Source organism: Lissotriton helveticus, chromosome 7, assembly GCF_964261635.1.
Source record: "Lissotriton helveticus chromosome 7, aLisHel1.1, whole genome shotgun sequence".
Taxonomy (NCBI): Eukaryota; Metazoa; Chordata; class Amphibia; order Caudata; family Salamandridae; genus Lissotriton; species Lissotriton helveticus.
The window spans coordinates 684,945,877-684,967,394 of NC_136068.1; the positions used below are offsets into that span (position 1 = coordinate 684,945,877).

Sequence of the window (21,518 nt, forward strand, 5' to 3'; positions counted from 1 at the left end):
CTTGGCAGCTATGGTGTACAATTCCAGGGTCCATTTCAGAACCCCGGACAAGGGGTTGTGAAATGGGCTAGCGGCTAGGCACGAGACCTAAAAACTGGTCTGTGGATAACTATCATATCGATTACGTCTATTCACACAGACTACAAATGTATCAAAAAGTAACTATTCGGTAAATACTGCACAGATGAGGTTCACGTCGAGCATAGAATACGTTTGGACTGGCAGCCATATTGGAGTCAGTCAAAAAACATCCTTAATTTATGAACGTACCACTAGAGGGCCCCCAAATCAAGTGAAAGCTGAATAAAACAATGACGCTGGCCGTATCTAACATGTTTGCTGGTCATGGCGTTGCGTCGCCGCGCGAACGTCGTACATGCGCATTAAAATGAGTTTAAGGCAATTGCCTCTATGAGCAATACACCGCCCCAAAGTCTCCTCTTTATTTCCATGTTACTTGGGAGAGTAGCGCGCGACCGAAGAAAGGAGGTCGCGCGCCTGTCAGGGACCTGGAGGAGGAGTGCTGTGCGCAAGCGCCGTTCTCCCCGCCTGTGAGCGGAGCGAGCGGAGGCGGTGGCCGCGGGGTCCCTGGAACCCATGGGAGGCTGCGTGGGTTCCCAGCACGAGTCCGCGGGTAGCCTGACCGAGAACTCTGAAGGCACCGGAGGTGAGGGGAGGGAGCATGGGAGTGATGCGAAGAGGGTAAAAAAAGTGGGTACAGTTTAGGGACTGTTGTGCATTCTACCAATTGCTGAGGGTATGTTGCCCCCTCATCCCACGAGCTGGTTTAGAGCCTTTTCCTTTTAAACCTTTCAACCCCCGACACTGCCTCTTCTTTTTGAGATTGTCATTGTGGCCCCTGGAGCATGCCATTGGTCCCTCTGCAGCTTGCTATTCACCCCCTGGAGCATGCCATTGGCCCCTCATCAGCATGCTATTCACCCCCTGGAGCATACCATTGGCCCCCCAGCAGATTGCTATTTACCCCCTGGAGCTTGTCATTCAGTCCCCGGAGCCTGTCAGTGACTCCATATTAGACATCCCAGTTTGTCACTGGCCCTCTTAGCTTGCATGATACTAATACGGTATTAGCATTCCACTGGTCTCTCACCATTGCCGATTCCTTCTCTGTGCCTGTTATTAAACCCTCCATTCTCCCTGTCATTGAGTTTTGTCTTCTGTCGTCATCTTACCCACGCTTCCTTCTTTTTCTAGAAACAATCTTTTAAGCCTTTCAATGAATCCTCTCATTGACTTCTTTGACTCTTTCTCCTGTACTGTCTCTGGTCCCTGCCTTGAGCTTGTAACTCACCGTCCCTAACAAAGAAGTGACTAAAACGCACTTGCCACCAGACTGTCTCGGCATATAGATCAACATTCGTTTAAGGCTTCCTTTGCACCCTTTATCAGCTTCTTTCAGGATGAAATTCGGGAATGGTCTCAAAAGAACCCCACATCTTCACGTTTCCCTACCTTCCTAAGCTGTGGCCATTCCGCCCAAGCCTCAACCCACATTGATTCTATGTATTCCAGAAATTGTGGAAAGAAAGGTATCTAGTTTATCGTTTAAATGGTTTGTTTTATTAGTAAAACAATTACAAGTTTACCTCCCAGTCTCACCAGAGTAATTATTTCAAGAGGACAGTTGCTATTTAGAAGAAACTCAAAACACTTCACGTCCCTTTGTAATGCTTGTAGTTTGGAGTCTAAGGTATTCATTAGCACGTCACTCACATAGTTAATCTGCGATCCGGGCTAATATTCTGAAAAAGTATTTCGTGTTTGTTAGTTTTTTCAAGATGTGAACATAGTCAATCAGATGCTAAATACATGTTTTAAAACACAGCTGGGTTGCGCAAAACTAGAAAGGAACGTTTTATTGCAAGAACTGTTCTGTTTGTTGAACCCTATATGACATATGTTCTATAAAAACTATCGTGGGTGGTATAAAGGATACCGTTAATAAAATACTGTTCTTGGGTAACAAATAATTGTTGGTGAAACATATTTTGTGTAGTATTTATTGAATGTGTATTTTTGTTTTCGTTAAGAAACCTGTATATTTTCAATAGTAATGAGAAACCTGTATATTTTCAAATGTAATGGGACTCCTTATAAATCAATGTGTTAAAATTCTGAAATAGCTAGGTAATTTTGCCATAAGAAGTGCCATAATTCTGAAATGCTGCATAATTTGCATTCCGTTGCTGCATAAATGTCTTTGCCCTTCCACACAGTGTGTTTCTCATTTGCGACACAATTTCAGTGTCCCATACTTATTCTTTGCTGTGAAATGGTGGACTTCAGGTTTTTGAAAATGGATTAACACTTTTCAGACTGATGAACAGCAACAATTCCTTCCTAATACTGTCACAGATCTTTCAGCCTAGGCACACTGTGTTATCACAAGCTAGAATGCTACAAATCTATTGTGCAAAGTTTCTAAGTTTATATGCAATTGGTAGCACCTTTTAGTGGTCGAGTAATAGTGGAACCTGTTTCTGATTACATTGTTAACTGATAAACAAGCAAAAGGGGTCACAAACCTTTTCACATCCGGCTTCAGCATGTTGGTTCATTTTTTGTTTAATAAACAAAGCCAAATTGTTACTTTGTATTGTCACAAGTTAGGCTTGGCTACTGTTTGGAAGGCCAAGGTGAAGTTCAGATATACCTTTTAATATGTAAAGCTATATAGTCTTAAGAAAGCACACTTTTTTTCTCGTCACTGTAAATGTATGGATGTTTTTTTGTATTTAATGTGAGCTACATTTCGACATCTTAAGTATTTTCGTGGGCCTTAAGATTTCTTTTGCATTTACTTTAAAAATGTCCTTGCTAGGTCTTGCCTGAGAGAGCTTTTCTAGCGCTTTTGACAAGTTTGTAAAAAAAAAAAAAAAAGTAAAAGTCTGAAAAGGGGCTTTTAGAAAACCCATTAGTTACCATTGTTTGGTTTCTTTGTCCATCTTATTTCTTTTTCACTGGTGCGTGCCCGCTGTCGTTCTTTACCTCTATGTCCCGCCCCCCGAGACATCAATCAAATACTGATTGAAATCACCCATACCTCCATTTACCTACCCCCTGATGTGTAAATTCACCCTGACCTCCATTTTCCTCTACACACCCCTGAACCGTATATTCACCCTTGCCTCCCTTTACCTCTACCTACCCTTAAACCTAAAATCGCCTTACTTTCCTTTAACCCCACCCACTCGTTGACTGTAAAATCACCCTTTCATTCCATTACCACCGCCACCTCCCTTTATCTCTACCCACCCCTGTACCGCAAGTCACCTTCATCTCCCTTTACCCACCCTGTGCTCTCAAGTCACACTCACTTCCCTTTACCCACTCTGTGGCCTCCAGTCACACTCACTCCACTTTACCTCCACCCACCCGAACCCTCAAGGCACCATCCCCTCACTTTACCTTTACCCACCCTTGAATCCTCAAGTCACCCTCACTTCCCTTTACCACAACCCATCCTAAAATCACTTTTTTTAAATAATATAAAAAGTATGTTATTTCAAACAAATACCTGCATGGTAAAAAACTGTGTGTTACAGAACTTGAGCGGTAAAGGCTGTTTCCACTCGGATAGGACACATCACCATCCTCTTTTGTAAACACTTTCCTGCCTTTTCGCCAGTGCCCATAAATGCTTTTGCGGTTCTGTCAGTTGTTTTGTGCCCTTCAGTATGTCTAACAGACTTCTTAGTTCCTATGGCAGTTTCCTCCTGCCCTCCCCCCTACCCTATACTTTAGGTGTTGCTTGCTAGATATTTTGTTTGCTTACAGGGAGCTTAGAGCCCTCCCAATACGTACCATTGGTTGACTTAATCGTTACTTTATTACCTTAATTCTCATTGGTCAGTGAGTGCCGGCTTCACTTCCTCTTTGTGTGCTTGAACCTACCATGGAGCATGGCCCAAGTACTGATTCCATTGCCCAGTGTCCTTCCAGTTACAGAGGTACCTTTGATTTCTTTCAATTGCACCAAATCTGCACTTCTACCTCTGCCCTGCAAAGAAAACATCTCCCTCCACCCGCAAGATTTCAAAAATGCTTATCACTCTTGTTTTTTTGTCAGAACTACTTCCCCCCTCATCCCACTTCACCTACAGTTGTCCTGTCATAAAGACCCCCTTCCCATTCTGCTCATTGACTCTTCTGAGCCTAAGACCGACTACATTTCCCTCAGCCTCTCTGTCCCAACACTTAATCTTGTTCTTCATTACTGCCTCACCCCTTAACCTTCACTCCTCCACACTTTCTAGGCCCTATCTGTCCCCATCTCGGGAATGCTACTTAGCAAAACTCCTCCCACTTGCAGTATTCATCCAAACCCTAGTGCGGTCCTGTTCCTCTCCTGTTGGTAAGCTAGTGATCACTTGCCTCCATTGACCTGTCACTGCCTCTTTCCATAACATGCATCATTTTCAGACCCGCCCTATGCTTTGACTTCAATCTCTCCTTGCGGTTTCTGAACTGTTCCTTAAGGCCCTCTTGCAGACCTGTTATAATGCCATCTCCCATCTTGCCACCTTCTGCCTCAAACTGTCACATATTTTAGTTATAATAGAATCCTAACATCGGTCAAAAGATAAGAGTTTAATGCCAAAATAGCAGTAAGTAACAATTAAACATACAAAAGAAAATTAAAATGCAGTATTGGTTCATAAAGCTGGTGCCGGTGTCCATCTAAGAACAGCAGAGGAAGCCCAATCATAGGGGCTACCCACAAAGGATGCATCAGCGGCTATGACAGTAAAGCTGTTCTTAAAGACATGAAGAGATATTGATGTGACATCGGCAGAGTAGGTTGCGTTACAAGGCACATAGTCCTTGGAGCATGTACAGCTTCATAAGCTGACAATGAGATCATGCCCCAAATCACTTCACGCACAGTTTTTCAGGAAGCCCTCTAGATTGGTCAGTCATTTTCATCCACTGTACCACCATCTTGCTGACCTCACCTCTCCTTAGATATTCCTTTCACTTTCATGGCTTACAAAAATTGTCTTCTTCCATGCCTTCAACAACCTCTAAATAGGAATCACTGACTGCTTTACGGACATCTGTCCTTAGTTGCCCTCTGCCCTCTGAACTTTAGAATGCTGAACTCTTGTAAAACTAAAAATTAGGTCCCTGCTTTCTTTTGTGCTACCATGCCTACCCTCACCTCAGCCCCCTCATGTAAAGCAACATCCTCCCCGTCCTCCAAGAAGCATACTATAGCCTTAAAGCCCACCGTTGCGGGCTATACTGGCTATTAAAGGCCCGCTACAGCGTTAAAGGCCTGAGCCGAAGGACTATAACAAGGCAGCAGGACTTAATTAGCTGGTATAGCCCTGCTGCGAAGGGCTATAGGGCTATTAGAACATTCTGTCACTAGTGGGCAGAATGTTCTAACAAATTAAACAAAGGCTTCAGGGAGCGCAAGGGTATTGAAATCCCCTCAGGCTCCCTGAAGCCTTTGTTCACAGCCACAAAGAAGCATTGGAATGTTGGAGCTCCGGGCTTATACCAGCCATTATAAGCCTGGAGCTACTCCATTGTTTTCAACGGAGCTCCCAACATTCCAATGTTCTAATACACAATTCATCTCTAGCATGTAACAAGCTTCCATCACCCTTCGCTTGTCCAGCACCAATGCTCCAGCTACAGAATATCTGTAAAATATACATTCCTCGCCAGACTGCAATATATTTTTATTAGCACTCTAGACATAAGTAGGCTCACAGTATCCTCTAAGGTGGACACTCAGACAATCCACTACCCCCCAGAAAGTGCATACTTTTTTTGATAGGGTAACTTTGATGTGGAAGAGATGCTTGCTTCTGAAACTTTGTGAGTGATATTGGCAACATTTCAAGATGTGATTTCAACAAGATATTGATTTCATGCAGGTGCCAGCAGAGTAACTTGAGGGGAGGGTGGAATGGTCCATCTTCTGGGTTCTTTCTGTAGGTAAAAGCAGAATGTAGGTGAGAGGATTTGAAGTAGTATTTAGAAGACATGGAAGGGGTTGTTTCCACAGTTAACATGAGTTGACTAAGTACTTTACTGTAATTCCAATGTATTTGTGAAGAATCAAACACTTTATTTTCTAAGCTGGTGGATTTGAAAGCGTTCAGATATGTCTCTTAGCTAGGTGATCCGTAAATGTGAGTTGAGAGACCAACCGGTATCCTGAGATTTAACAGAAGAGTTGATTAGAGCAGAAAAGCTGAGCATGGAGACTAAAGTTACATAGACCTCATTGTTGTCAGGAGGTTCACGGGTCATTTGATAGATTGAAGAACTTCAGTCATGATGAGGTTGAGGGTTTTTTTTTGTTGTTTTTTTTCTTTGTCTTTTTCTTTCCGTAAACTGGTCTCGTTTATTTTAAGGAGCTGCCTGTTTCTTTATTATCAGATATAAGAGCACCTTCAAATATACAAGCTCAGCATTTTTGCTGTACACATTTTTTTTCTTTTAATAAACTTAACATTTGCTCCATGTATAATACGCATCGAGCCCACACATAACCCATAACTTGCCTCTTAGTTCTCTAATAGAATTGTGATGTTAGTGGGGGTAGGAACACTTTCCAGTTCATGTTAACATCTCACTTTTAATATATTACTAAAGAATGATGTGGTAGGCCTCGGTCCTATACAGACAGCACATTTTCCATTGAAATGACCACAAACTTCCCCACTAACATGCAGTTTTAATGATGAAAGTATATAGCGTACAAACAATGTTTGGAATTTGAGTTTCAGCAAAAATATTTATCATTTGCACACAGCCAAGCAAAGTTTTCCGGTTTGTTTTAATCTAGAAAAAACATTTTTTTTCATCGCACAGAAATATGAAAATGTGCCTTCTTTATAAAGAATGAAATATATTTTTTAATGTTTGGACAGCTCACATATTACCTACTGCAATGTTGTGTTAGAAAAAACCCTGATATCTTACAGCCTTTCGTTGCACACGCTTTGCACAACACAATTGTCGTGCAGTTCACTTTACAAAATCCTTCACAGTCAGAAAGAATCGTAAATGCAGGAATAGAAACTGCTTTATGGCCCCTGTCTCTGAATGCAGAGCAAATGCGACAAGATAAAAACAAGATTTAACTGCATCTTTATTGTTCATTCACTTTGTGAGTGAACGTAACAGCTGTTATTTGTCAGCTCGCCAAAATGGGCTAGTAGGCCTTAAAAATAGCTTGCCCTGATGAAATCTGACGCGCCATAGCCAGTGGTCGAGTAGATTTCTCAAGGCCTGAATCCTTATTTTTTATTATTCCATACCATTTGTGGGTTAACGTAAGGTTGTCTTTACCTACACACAAGCCTAAGTGAGCTAATGTGCTATAGAATGTGTTGGTGTTGAGCTGCATAGTGTGGCATTTGGAGAAAACATTGGTGGAGTTGAAAGATGATCTTAATATAGCTTGCTGCAAATAATAATAATAAGTTCTTTATTCGGAATTTCAGTATTAGAAATCCATAAAAGCAATGTTAGTACATAGTAAGTAAATCGTAAGAAATTTTTGAACATGAGTTTTAAAATGCAGAATAATTTCATAGAAAATGATAAGTTTCACAAAACTATTTACAATACTATGAATTAGAAAACATTACTTTACAGATTTTTTCTGTGTCTGTATATGCATTTTAGAAAATTAAGAACATGATAGCAGGTAATTTCAGTATCCAAGAGCTGTAAACTCAACATAGCAGGACGACACTGCCTAAATCCCCAAGATTTTAACAGAGTCAATAACCAAAGTTTGCGATGTTCATGATAAAATTTGCAAAACAATACTGTATGTAAAGTGGTTTGTAATGACTTTTCATCACAGGGACACAGGGGTAAAATCGTATCCCATGCATTTGCTACTGGGAAAGCTACTAGCCTGTGAAATAGATTTAATCTGAATCTTATCAGAAGAAAACTATCGAAAGCACTGATTTTAAGATTTAAGTAAGGCTGGATGGAAAGGGTGGATTGAACCATTACAGCATGTTGGACAGACGGTTTGCCTGCTTCAGTTTGTAGTCTCAGATTTTGCAAATGTCCCAGGGCTAGTGTTTGTCGTTGTTTTTTTGAGAGTTCACTGATTTTTTTGGGGAGTCGAATAGTATTTTTCGGCCCCAAGGTCAATAAAAAAGTTCCTGATGTAAGCTAGCCACTTTATTTTTAGAGCATGGTCCAGTGTCCTAGCATCTGCCACTATTGTCTTAGTGAGGGCGTTTTTTTCTGAGGTCCAAATACGGCGCCATAAGAGTAACGGTTGTATTCTTGCCAAGTCCTCAATGTATGGGACGCCTAGTTCAACATGACATGCATACGTAGAGGATCGCTTTGGGGCCATTAAAAGGAACCTCAGAAAATAATTTTCTGCAATTTGCAGGGAAGAAACATCCATATGACCCCATACACTGGCTCCATATAGTGCTGTTGATTGGCACTTAGCTCTGTAAATGGCTAGTAATTCCAGGGGCGGTCGTTTTCCCAATTTTTGTGAGAAAGACACCAAGGCCGCTATCGCTCTCTTAAAGCAATGTTTCCTTGCTTCCACTGCCATTTTCCAGGACAATTTGTTATCTATTGTAATACCCAAGTAACAATATTCGGTTGCAAACTCTATTTTTTGATTTTTGAGGATTAAATCTTTAGGGCGTTTTCTCCCGGCACCTGCCGTCATCACAAAGGTTTTTTTCACATTTATGTGCAGGTCTAGAGTACCCATAAAGAGAGAATATCTATTAAGTATCCTCTGAAGTTCGCGGGGAGTCCGCGCCAGCAAGACAGCATCGTCCGCATAGAGTAGAGCGGGAATCGGGTGTTGTTTTGCCTGTGGGAGGTCCTGGGCGCCCCTCAAAAGCTCAACCTCCAAGTTGTTAGTATAGAGGGAGAAAAGGAAAGGCGCCAGGACACATCCTTGTCTGACTCCACGCTCTACTCTAAAGGACGCTGACAGCTCACCCTTTGTACCATAGCGGACTCTGGCAGAGGGTTTGGAGTACATTTCTCTCAGAAAATTCAGGAGTGGCGGATCAACCCCCATTTGTGACAAGAGGGACCACAATTTGGTATGAGAAACACAGTCAAACGCGGATGACAAATCCACATAGATCATATATAGTTTGTCCTTCTTTGCATGTATGTATTTTCTGATGATAATGGAGAGATTTAGAGCTTGTTCCACAGTTCCGAAACCCTCCCGGAAACCAAATTGCAACTCAGACAGGATACCTCTCTCCTCCACCCATTTTTGAAGTCGCTCCAGGATCATCCTGCCTGCTATCTTTCCCAATGAATCCAGCAGAGATATTGGGCGGTAGCAGGCGGGATCCTGGCGATTGCCCTTCTTGAAAATCGGTACCATCACGGACCTTGTCCAAGACTCCAGGATTCCTTTCTTTGCAGCTGCCGTGCATACCCTGGTGATGATAGGGGCCCAGAGATCTGTATTATATTTAAAAAAGTCTACCGGGACTCCGTCCGGTCCTGGAGCTTTTCCGTTTTTGCTTGATTTCAGGGCCAAAAGGACCTCAGACATTTCAAAGTCTATTTGGATGGGGTAGGATGGAACTACTAAGTTTCTATCTTCAATTTCTTGTTCTGTTGGTTGTTTTTGGAAATTTTTTGAAAAGTGTGATACCCATTCTAGCTCATCTATAGCAACTTCAATTTTTGGGATTTTATCGTCAACCAAAAATGGGGCTCTCACTACTCTCCAAAATGCCTGGCTGTTTTTTTCCTGGGCACTAGAGTGGAGTTCATCCCACAAAGCTTGCTTTAACTCCGCCTTTCTCTTTTTCCTGATGGCAAAGTATTCCTTTCTTAGTGCAGATATAACGTGGGGGTCCCTTTCATCCTTATTTAGTGCTATTTTGAGTTTTGAGTGAGCCTGGGTGCATTCATGATTAAACCATCCTTTGATTTGTTGGGGGCCTACTTTATGTTTTACTGTGAGTAGAGATTTGGTGTCTTCCATGATTTGGGCAAAGTTACTAAGAAGTTCCTCATCTTCTGTCTGTATGTCTAAACATTTCTTGATTTGGGGGTATGCCAATTTTATCAGATCTTTGATAAGTTCCCCTGGGTTTGTTTTCCCCCACTTTATTGTATACCCATTTATTTGGCCCAGATTTATATTATCCTGGGTCAATGCACTAGCTAATGTCACAGGTAGGGATTGTTGATAGTTTAAAAACATTTCCAATTTAAGAATGGAATGATCACTTAAAGTGTTGGGTAAAACTTCAAACTGGTTGACTCTGGTTTGTAAACTAGCCGATATTATAATATAGTCAACTGTAGTACTAAATCCCCTTCCTACATATGTTGGTTCTAGAGAATTAGTTCTATCATCTGGGGTGTTTACTACTTGAAGGTCTAGGTCTGATAGAATATCGTTCATTGTTCCACCAATATTATTGTGAAAAAAGTGAGTGAGGGGGTTACCGTCCTCTGTCACCATTCCTGCACATTTTTGCTCTGGCTGTGTACAGTGATGCAAGTTGAAGTCCCCTGCCCATATTATAGATACTGAGCCCTTTGCGCCTCGTTTCTGCCTTAAGGTGTTTAATTTCTCGTGCAAGTGCGCCAACACTTCCTGGAGCTGTGGTTCCTCGAGGTTGTTATAAAAGTTAACGAGGACAACGGACTCATTTTTGGGTAGGGAGAGACAAATGATCTGGAAATTATGTACCAGTTCAATAATGTTTATTTTTATTTTTTGGATGGTATTAGCTATATAAGTATTAATCCTCCCTTTGGCCTACCCTTTTGTCCCACCAATGCTGGAGAAAAGTACGTCTTATAACCCAACAAGTGGAGTTCTATTGGCGACCATGTCTCCTGTAAGCAGACTATTTGATGCCCGTCCACAGGATGCATGATACTCCCATCCTCAACCTTTGGCCGTAATCCTGCGATGTTCCAGGAGATCATGGTCAAAGATGGAGGTTCATTATTAGGGCTATTTTCGATTTGTGAGTTACCAAAAGTAGCTGGGTCATCAAAAGTTAGAGGTTTGTCTAGGGTTGGGGGGTTGTCTGGAAGTTTGGGGGCCTGTTCGTCTGGCTGTGATGGTCAGTCCACGCACTCTAGGCCACTATACATATTCGTTAGTGGTATTCCATTCCAACCCTCCCAACGTGGTGGTTCTCTGTAATTTCTCCACTGTTCTTGCCCTCTCCACTCCTCCCTTTCTCTTCCTCGGTAACGGGGGCCCACTGTATACCAGGGTCCATCATTTTGTGAGGGACCATTCGGAAATCTAGGTGGGTAAAAGAAAGAGAGGCGCTTTGTGCCTATCCCCCCATTTAGGTTTAAATCCTCCTCTGAGCAGATATATTCCACTATTCTAGGGTCCTCAAAAGTAATTAAAATGCAGTCACCCTGTATTGTTTTTTTACCATGGCCAACCCAGGGGGCTCTTCTAACCATTAGAATTCTGGTGGAGCAATAGGGAGGTGGTGGGCGATTTATACTAAGCCAGTGTTGTATCTTGTTTTTTAAGGACCAATTTGGTTCAGGTTTTTGGTCCATCAGTTCTGGGACACCGGTCAGAATAACAACAAATGGGCTCGCTTCTGGTGGAAGAGTTACTGGTCGTGTTTCGCCCTGTTGTTGTCTCTCCCTCTCTCGATGTGTTTGGGGTTGTTTAGTTTGGGGTTGTTTATTCTTCATGTCTGTGGTGACGGTATTACAAGGAGTACTGTTTTTTCCAGATAGGGTATTTGCAGATAAAATCTCTTCTGTTTTTTTCTTAGACGCTATCGTGGTTGTGGGTTTCAGTACTACAGTGGGCACAGGGGTCGAGCTTTTAGCTTGAGGCCCGGGGATTGAGTTTGACGACTTAGCCATCCCGGGCTTCTGTACTTTTGGTGGCTCTTGAGAACGATTAGGGTTATGCTTAGTCTTCACCAGGGCTGGGAGTTCGACTACTGCTTTTTCTAAATTTGTCAATGTGACTTGTATGGGTGCAAGGGTTTTGTGTAGGAGATCTCCGATTTTTACTAATAAGTCTGTGTTATAATTATGTTCAGGTTCCTTTGTTGGGGAATCCTCTGATGCTAGCACTAGGCTTGTGAGGAGTGAGGCATCGTGTACATGATGTATCATCGCAGTGTGCCTATTCTGGTTTTCCGACAAAGGGGGGCTAAGTGTATTCCCTGTTTCTTCTATTGTGACTGGAGTTGGTTGAGTCGTTGGTACTTTACTAATCACTAGATGATTCTTCTTCCTTATGGCTCCCTCTCTCCTCCCTCTTGCCTGTCTTACCTCTTCAGGAGTGGGGTGTGGGGCTAGGTCTGGGGTTTTTTCTAGATCTAAATCAGATATTGATTGGGATTCTGAAAGTTGTGACAATTGCGAGGCCGATAGATCCACTATGTTTGGAAGACTCTGTCTTTTATTGTTCCCACCCTCGCTCTGTCTTTGATCCTTTTGGGGGACCGGCGTTCTGGCTGTTGCCAGGTGACCCATTGAGGATCTTCTAGCCTCCAGGAGGTCTTGGGATACCCTTCGTTCGATAAGTGTGATGCTCTGATCTATAAAAGAGTTTGCCTTTGTAATAAAACTGTCTATAGGGCCAATTAGTTGCCCTTTTTTTGCCGCAGTCTTACTCCTGGATCCTCTAGGAGACATACCTGCAGAATTAGAGGAGTTGCGTGGTCGGTTTTTGAACTAGAAATTAGGGGGGTGGCCCAGCCCGGCCCTAATCGGCCTCTAACGGCCTAAAACGGCCCGCTCTTTGCCCGGTCTTCGCTCCGCGCTTCTTCCCGCGGGCGCGGGGAATGTGTCAATTGTTAACGTAGGCGCTGGGGGCGTGGCTTCCGGGGAGAGCTGGCCAGGTGACTGTGATTGGCCTCGCAGGGACTCCTGGGCAATGGAGTCCCTGCACTTTTGCTCGCAGCCCCGTTGAGCCTACGCAGCCCGCGCTCCCTCGTTGACCTAGTGAAGCGGGACCGGCAAACAGTGGAACAGGTGGCAGGAAGAAATCAGGGTAGATTCTGTGATCCTCGCTCCTCTCGCTGTGTCAGGCTGTAGAAAGACAGGTCCCACCAGTAAGCAGGTAACGGCCGGTTTTTCAAGGGTCCAGGCGCTGGGGGCGTGGCTTCCGGGAAGAGCTGGCCAGGTGACTGTGATTGGCCTCGCAGGGACTCCTGGGCAATGGAGTCCCTGCACTTTTGCTCGCAGCCCCGTTGAGCCTACGCAGCCCGCCCTCCCTCGTTGACCTGGTGAAGCGGGTCCCGCGAAGCGGGACCGGCAAACAGTGGAACAGGTGGCAGGAAGAAATCAGGGTAGATTCTGTGATCCTCGCTCCTCTCGCTGTGTCAGGCTGTTTAGTGTGCGCGTGAAGTCTGCGCAGCTGATGAATGAAAATGAAATGAAAATGTGCAAATAAAGAAGTGTAACCTGTTCTTATATTTTGGACTTCTACCTGCTTCAGCAATAAGTACTCAAAGTTACCCTGTGCTGTAGTTCAGGAGTGGGTTCAATCCGCAGCAGATTGGTATTGGGTGTATGGCAGATGTAAAATTCCTTGTGCTTTTTTTTGTTTTGTTATTTTTGTGTGTAGTCAGCCTTATGTTGAGTCCTTATAAGATTTAATGGTTTGTCGATAAAGGGCAGTGCCTTCATAGGTTTTCCCTTACACAAGTTGTGTGGTGATCGATTGGCTAACTCTGTCTTCCAGTCATCCTTATGGGAATATAATTAAATTTTTTCATCTGAATGGGTACGTGGTGGCCCTTGTATGTACTTCTGATTTGTTGTCAAATGCACGGAAAGGATGTGTTGTGTCCTTCGTTTTTGTGCTGGAGTCTGGCCTATCTCAATGCTTATTTCTTTGTATGTGATGTCATGTAGTTAGGAAGGCCCTTCAATTTGGAGAAGTACATTTTTCTTTTCCTGAATATTAGCACACAGGTGAGCTAAAACATTCTGCTTAAAGATTTTCTATTTTAAAATAGTTTCTATTGAATATAATTTAGTACAACTTTATTAAAAATGTCCTCAATACTCGTTGCAGTGACTTTTTTTTTCTCTTATTAACCTGATGTTATGTGACTCATTGATCAATTCTACTTAAGGCATCTTACTTAAGTTTTGTTTGCTTTTTTTCCTAGGTAAAATAATCAGTAAAACTATTAGGTATGGCTTTAATTGGCCAACCCATCTAAACACAGGCATTCTCAAACATGGTTAACCTGCATTACATAAACAAATGCTGTTTTTTGCTTTTAGGCCTGTCCTTTTGGTTTTGCCAAGGTTTCAGGGGGAAAAAAGGAACACAAACGGATTGACATTTTATAGATAAAGAGCTGAGTGTATATGTGTGTGTGTGTGTGTATATATATATATATATATATATATATATATATATATATATATATATATATATATATATATATATATATATCTACACATTCAACCAGCGTATTCCTCCCTGCGATCCCAGAAAAGAACAACACAGGAGCCGTGGCCTCTGTTCGTGGTGCAATTTAATTCAGACACAACGTCCTACGCGTTTCGGAGTCAACTACTCCTTCATCATGGGCAAAGTTTGTGCATTTCAGTGTAGTTAATAAAGTAAAGTAAATGTCACGTGATAAAAACATAAACAAAATACTTCGCCTGCAATTGATTTGAAATGGGTGATTTACGTGAGTATTTTCGTAAATGTAATGCATGCCACGATTTTATACAAGATGATGGCAAAAGCAGTGTTGTAATTCATTTGATAAAATTAAGACAAGGTTTAGACCAAATCACAGAAACACATGCGTTATACGTTACTCATGACAAGACAACGCTTGTTATTTCGCAAATGCTACGCATTTCACAAAATTAGTATGCATAAATTATAAGTTGACGGTTGCACAAAATTACAATAATAACAGTTGCACAAAGTTTTTGAAAAAATTATACTGTTAACTAAGCAATGCAACTACCAGGATCGAACCTCTGGTCTCAAAAGACAGCACATGTCCGTGCTCACCTTATCTCTTTGTCTATTGAGCTATGTGATTAACCATGTTAAATGGGTGAAATATTAAAGATATCATATTCACTCTCACTATTGATCCACTCAAAAATAATGCCCCAGTGGGCAAAACCAAATCATTGATTTCTTTTTCGACAACCATAGTCAGATGATCGTGTTGTAGTTCAAAATATTGCCCAAGTGGGCTAGTCCTTATATATACATAATATTGTCCAGGATAAATGTTCATACAGTTACATTTCAGGATTGGTCAACCAGGATCTGGATCTGGATCAATAGTGAGAGTGAATATGATATCTTTAATATTTCACCCATTTAACATGGTTAATCACATATATATATATATATATATATATATATATATATATTCACTGAAAAAACCATAGGTTATAGACCATATATAGTTAGGAATTAGCATTTACAAAACCTTATTTTACTCACACAAAACCATTGAAATTCCATATATAGTTAGTTGCACTAACTATATATCGCGCACCCGCAATCCACTGCTGATGATGTCACATATTACATCATTCATGACATGGTCAGTGACATCACTGATGACATCACTGATGACATCTCAAATGACATCACTGATGACATCACTGATGACAACATCCAGTGACTGTATGTTTCTGTAAAGTTAAAATATGTCTTGCATATTGAAGAATGAGTGGATGTATAAGTGTCTGGATGAAGGATTTAGTAGGTGCATGACTGACTGTATAAGTGAGTGATTAAATGTGTCTCACTGAGTGCATGGGTTAGTGAGTAAACTGTTTTAAATTGTGCATCATTGTGTCTGTTGTTCTGTAATCTGATGCATGTGTTGATCATTAGCTATATGACTAACTATATGGGTTATTGATTGGTTGCCCAAGTATTTGTATGGGAGACTGAGTGTGTGTGTGGGTGTCTGGGAGGTGTATGACTCTGTGCATAGATGTGTGAGCAGTTGATTCACTAGATGTATGGTTGCAAAAGTGCATGTGGAAACAGCTGTATGGGCGGTTGACTGTGTGCATGAGTGTATTGGTGAGTGAATGGATATCTCAGTGCTACATGTCAAAGTAAGTACATATGTAAAACACAGTACATGTGAGAGTTGACATATATAAATAACTGTGCATAAGAGCCAGTGAATGTGTGCGTGGCTGTATGGATCATTGTGAACTTGTATCAGGGATTGTATAACAGAGTAAATATGTGTTATTATATGTTTCAATAAATAAGGTGTGTATACCTATATAGTTGATGAAATGGAGGTGTGATTGATTCTTTGCATGACTGACTAGGTGTGTGAGTAACTCCATGGATGAGTGACAGTCTGTGAGTGTCTGTTTACACTGAGTGTATCTAAGGTTATATTAGAGTCTGAAGAGGTTCATCGTATCATCACATGAATGATGTTATCAGTGATGTGATCAGTAATGTCAAATGAGATGTCATCAGTGATGTCATCAGTGATGTCATCAGTGATGTCATCAGTGATGTCATCAGTGATGTCATCAGTGATGTCATTTGAGATGTCATCAGTGATGTCACTGACCATGTCATGAATGATGTAATATGTGACATCATCAGCAGTGGATTGCGGGTGTGCGATATATAGTTAGTGCAACTAACTATATATGGAATTTCAATGGTTTTGTGTGAGTAAAATAAGGTTTTGTAAATGCTAATTCCTAACTATATATATGGTCTATAACCTATGGTTTTTTCAGTGAATTTTCAAGGTTTTGTAAATGCTAATTCCTAACTATATATGGTCTATAACCTATGGTTTTTTCAGTGAATTTCATAGGTTTTTTAATAGCAAATTTTTATAGTTTTTAAAAATAATAAATTTTAAATCGAATTTTATATTGTATAATTGTTATTTATTTATTTTTTTTATTCTTTTTGGTGCGCTCCCGGGGCGCGGACCAGTGAACGCACGGGTAAGCGCAATCTTGCGGCGCGCCCCGGGGCGCGTACTGATGAGCGTCTCGATAGCGCTAATGCCGCGAACGAAAACAACATCGTGACGTATTGCGTAGCCGCCACGCCTTGCGTCATAAGCGCGTATCGCGTAGCCGCGAGATGCGTCTTATGACGCACCCGGAAGCGCATACGATCGCGCAACGTAAACACCCTGATGCGCTTACGAAACACGCCCCGGGGCGCGTAGCGTAAGCGCGTCAAACCATGTGACTTTAAAATAACACTTTTAATTGGTTAATAACTTTTTTTTTTTCCTTCAAATTGTGTGAAACCCACCCATTTCTCTCACTATTGCTTTGTACTTGGAGAGAGCAAGAGCTGTTCTGTGTACTGTGTTCATCTCCTACTTTTCTGATCTACAGCAATGGCTGCAAGAGAGTCATCCAGCAGTGATTCCGACGGATTTTTAGATGAGGACCCTCCTCAGCAGAAGAAAAAAACCCATTTCATCTGGAAATTCTATGACATCCCTGAAGGACAAAAAAAGTCAACGCTCCAAAAGTAACCTGCAAAATATGTGGTAGTACTTTATCCAGAGGCAATCCTCTGAAAAAATATAGTTTTGGAAATGCTAATTTAATCAGGCATGTGAAAAGAAGACACCCTAACAACTTTGCCAGGGAGAGTGTCAGAGAGCTGGCACGGAATTTACCCACAGATGGCGGCAGCACCTCCACTGGTGGAGCAACACCTTCGGGACCACCCCGTGGAAGAATGGTCCCTAACATTCAGCCGGTGTTTGCAGGCATCAAATTTCTGTGCACAGAGTGTGACAAACTGCTCTGCTATGGGGAGCAGAGTGTTGAACTCATTGCCATGAAGAAACAGCAACATCGCTGCCCTGCCAGTCCCTAAATTTTCACATTTTTTTGCTCCTGTTGAGCAGTTTTGGAATCCCTGTTTTTGTTTTTCCCCTGACAAAAATCCCCAAAAAATATAAAATAGTTTTAAAAAGTCTAAAAAAATATAAAACAACAAAAAAAAGTTCTTTTCAGAACTACCTCCAATTTATTAAAAAAAAAAGCGCTTTTTTTTAAAAAAAGTGTCATTTTTTATCTCCATGGTACGCTCCCCGGTGCGCGTACCTGGCGCTCCCCCCGCGAAAATCGATTTTTTTTTTTTTTTAAATTTTTTTTTTTACCCGCGGGACCCTTTTATGGCCCCCACATCAAAACTAGGGGGTCAGGGGGGTGTACCCTGCCCCCTTTTGCTCATTTCCCCCTTTGATTTTTGCCACCTCTTGTGTCTCAATCCTACCGAGACACAAGATGGCGGCCGCTGCGGACTGTTTCGAATGTTTACAGACACCCGAGAACCAATCAGCTTGCCGTGCGCAAGTCGCGTGGCGCGCCCGGAGCGCTCCCAGGTACGCGCACCGGGGCGCGGCTCTAGATATATATCTTTTTTTAAACCTAATTTACTCAAAATTCACAGGAGCACATATCTTGAGACCTAGCAAAGGCACATCGGGCAAACAATATCTACAATTTTGCCAAGTTTCGTGGAAATCCATTCAGCCGTTCGGGCTAAAAGTGAGGCCAACCGCCCTATGGAAATTAACATGGGGAAAAAAAACACGTTTTGGGACCCCCCTTTTTTCTCAGCCCCCCCTTGACAAACCCCCCCCAAATTTTCAGTTGCTGCTCAGAAACAAAATGTTCCATTTTCCTGAAAATTTCAGCCAATTCCGTCCACAAACGCCAAAGTTATTAGACATAGAATTTTCAAAAATCCCATAGAGAAAAAATCCTAACTATATATACCTACTGGCGACCGCCAGTAGGTTATATATATATATATATATATTGCCTGTGGAATAAAAGCTGCTTTCCATGGTTCCCCTGTTGTTGGTCTCTTCACTGGATCTTCGTGAAAAGGTGTGGAATGGTGATATATATATTCATTCCAACACCCCCTCCAACGGTGAGAGTGCAGAGACCAACAACGGAGAACCTGTGGAAACAGCATTTATTCCACAACAGATAGGAGGCTTCCTTGTCACCCGCTTACAAGCGAATGCATTTCGGCTTAAAAATCAGCCTTCTTCAGCGCCGCGAGTGAATTGTTACAGGTGGTGGCACATTTCCCTGATTCAAATACCACGCCCCACCTCATTTATCCTGCATTGCTCCGCCCCTTCGGTCCAAATACCAATCGCAAATGTCCATTGGTAGGTCGCATCATGTACCGCGACTACCAGTCCCAGAATGCATTGCATATGTCCATCTCTGGTAATGGTTGCGTGGGGATAGGAAAAAATGCTGTGATGGTATGGAGTGGACTCCCCTCTCTGCCGCCACAGAACAGACTGCTCCCTCCTGTCTCCTACGTCTCAACCTCCGCGTCTGGTGTCATCTGAAAACGGGGACAGGATGAAATGCTATCCTGCCCTGTGCGAAGCCATTTCTTCCTCGGCTCCTTACTCCGCTACAGTATCATCCAGACGAGGTGGTGGGCTCTGATATATCCCGGTACCCCAGGCAAATCCAAGCACCGCCACGGCGGCAACCAGCGAGTCAGAGCCAACTTTAAAAGACGGGGGTCTCTTTGCACGGCGCTGGAGCCCGCGCTTAAATTCATTCCAACACCCCCTCCAACGGTGAGAGTGCAGAGACCAACAACGGAGAACCTGTGGAAACAGCATTTATTCCACAACAACAGATAGGAGGCTTCCTTGTCACCCGCTTACAAGCGAATGCATTTCGGCTTAAAAATCAGCCTTCTTCAGCGCCGCGAGTGAATTGTTACAGGTGGTGGCACATTTCCCTGATTCAAATACCACGCCCCACCTCATTTGTCCTGCATTGCTCCGCCCCTTCGGTCCAAATACCAATCGCAAATGTCCATTGGTAGGTCGCATCATGTACCGCGACTACCAGTCCCAGAATGCATTGCATATGTCCATCTCTGGTAATGGTTGCGTGTATATATACACACACACACATTCTCCTTGTCCGAAGCCCCATCCCTGCAGGGCGGCTTCAAAACAGGAATGGAGCATCCCGTAACCGGCTTCGCGCCAAAATACACCAAAGGTGAAGAAGCCACAACTCGATGACTTATTGGCATTTATTCAAAATGGTTTGGCTGCATGTCAATCCTTATGCGTTTCTGCTCAAGATAGCCTTGTTCACAGGTGAGCAACGTTGTAATGCTGATATATTAGTGCTATTAACTCAGTGATCATGTGACTAAGGCAAAATACTACTTTGCCCATTGTACACCTTGAATGTTCGAGTAAAACCTGAACTGTGTGAAATTGTTCAATCTGCTTAAAAGCGTTATTTCACATCCCCAACAGTCTGTGTCATTTGATAAAATGCAAAGCGCAAAATTTAAAAGTCACATCTTCTTATTACAAATTGGCAGCTTTGCTCAGTACATGCTGCCTTGCTGCAAATCCTTGCTTCCTCCAAAATGTCAAATAAAGTCAGAGTCGGCAGGAAGAGTAAATACCCTTCCTCTCACTTTCTCCTCCTTGCGGACAAATACCTTTTGGAAATCCATGCAGTGTCACTCGAGGGTGAAGCGGGACATGCTCCCCAATTTAATCCAAAAACACATTTTCCATGTCGGGAGCCCCCATTCCTGCAGGCCGGCCTCAAAACGGGAATGGAGCATCCAGTAACCGGCTTCGCGCCAAAACACACCAAAGAGTGAAGAAGCCAAATTTCGATGACTTATTGGCATTTATTCAAAATAGTTTGGCAGCTTGTCATTCCTTACGTGTTTCAGCTCAAGATAACCGTGTTCACAGGTGAGCAACGCTGTAATGCTGATTTCTTAATGCTTTTAACTCAGTGGTCATGTGACTCAGGCAAAATACTACTGTGACCGTCATGCACCTTGAATGTTCGAGTGAAACCTGAACTGTGTGCAAAAGTGTTCAATCTGCTTAATAGTGTTATTTCACATGTAAATGTAAATGTAGTAGTACTTGTATAGCGCCCGAATCGACCCCCGCACGGGTATCTCAGGCGCTTGTACGCATACCGCTGTGGAACCCTTCCTGGCTTTCCATGTGAAGTGCCCACTCCTGGGCACCCCCATGGTGAAGCCAGGCATCCTAGCGTTGTTGGGTCCGTTGTGGAGATTAAGCAAGCTATTGCCCAGAGTTGTAGAGTGGGACCCATGATTAGAATAGGCACCGAGGCGAGAAATATCAGGTCCGAGGAAATTGAGCCCAAGACCCTACCGAGGTGGGAATTGAACCCTGGTCCCGGGCTAGACCTCTGCATCAGGGTCTGCCGCTCTAACCATTGAGCCACACATCACCAACAGTCTGTGTGATTTGGATAAAGTGCAAAATTTAAATATATAATTTTATTTAAACTAGCTTTAATGATCTTTTTTTTTGTTGATATGGCATGGGTATTGATACATGACAGACATCATGCGATCATCAAGACATATATGAATATATTAGTAAAAGGCATGAAAGCATAACACTTGTTTGACTTGTTGCACACAGTAGCGACCTTAAGCATGCCACATGTGTTATGTGATTATGTCGCAG

At 42.6% G+C, this 21,518-nt stretch overlaps 1 protein-coding gene across 2 annotated transcripts in view; it reads left to right on the top strand.

Moving 5' to 3' along the window:
- The first annotated feature begins 323 nt into the window (after positions 1–323).
- Positions 324–21,518, top strand: part of UBTD2 (ubiquitin domain containing 2) — a 370,813-nt gene continuing 349,618 nt past the window's right edge. Inside the window, exons 1-2 of one of the 2 annotated variants that reach the window (XM_078653001.1) lie at positions 324–667; positions 17,365–17,522. Coding sequence is in view for 1 of the 2 variants with exons in the window: in XM_078653000.1 (XP_078509126.1) it covers positions 598–667 (70 nt within the window). In the remaining variant the exon portion in view is untranslated. The remainder of the gene's footprint in view (positions 668–17,364; positions 17,523–21,518) is intronic. The other variant, XM_078653000.1, reaches the window with a different exon arrangement.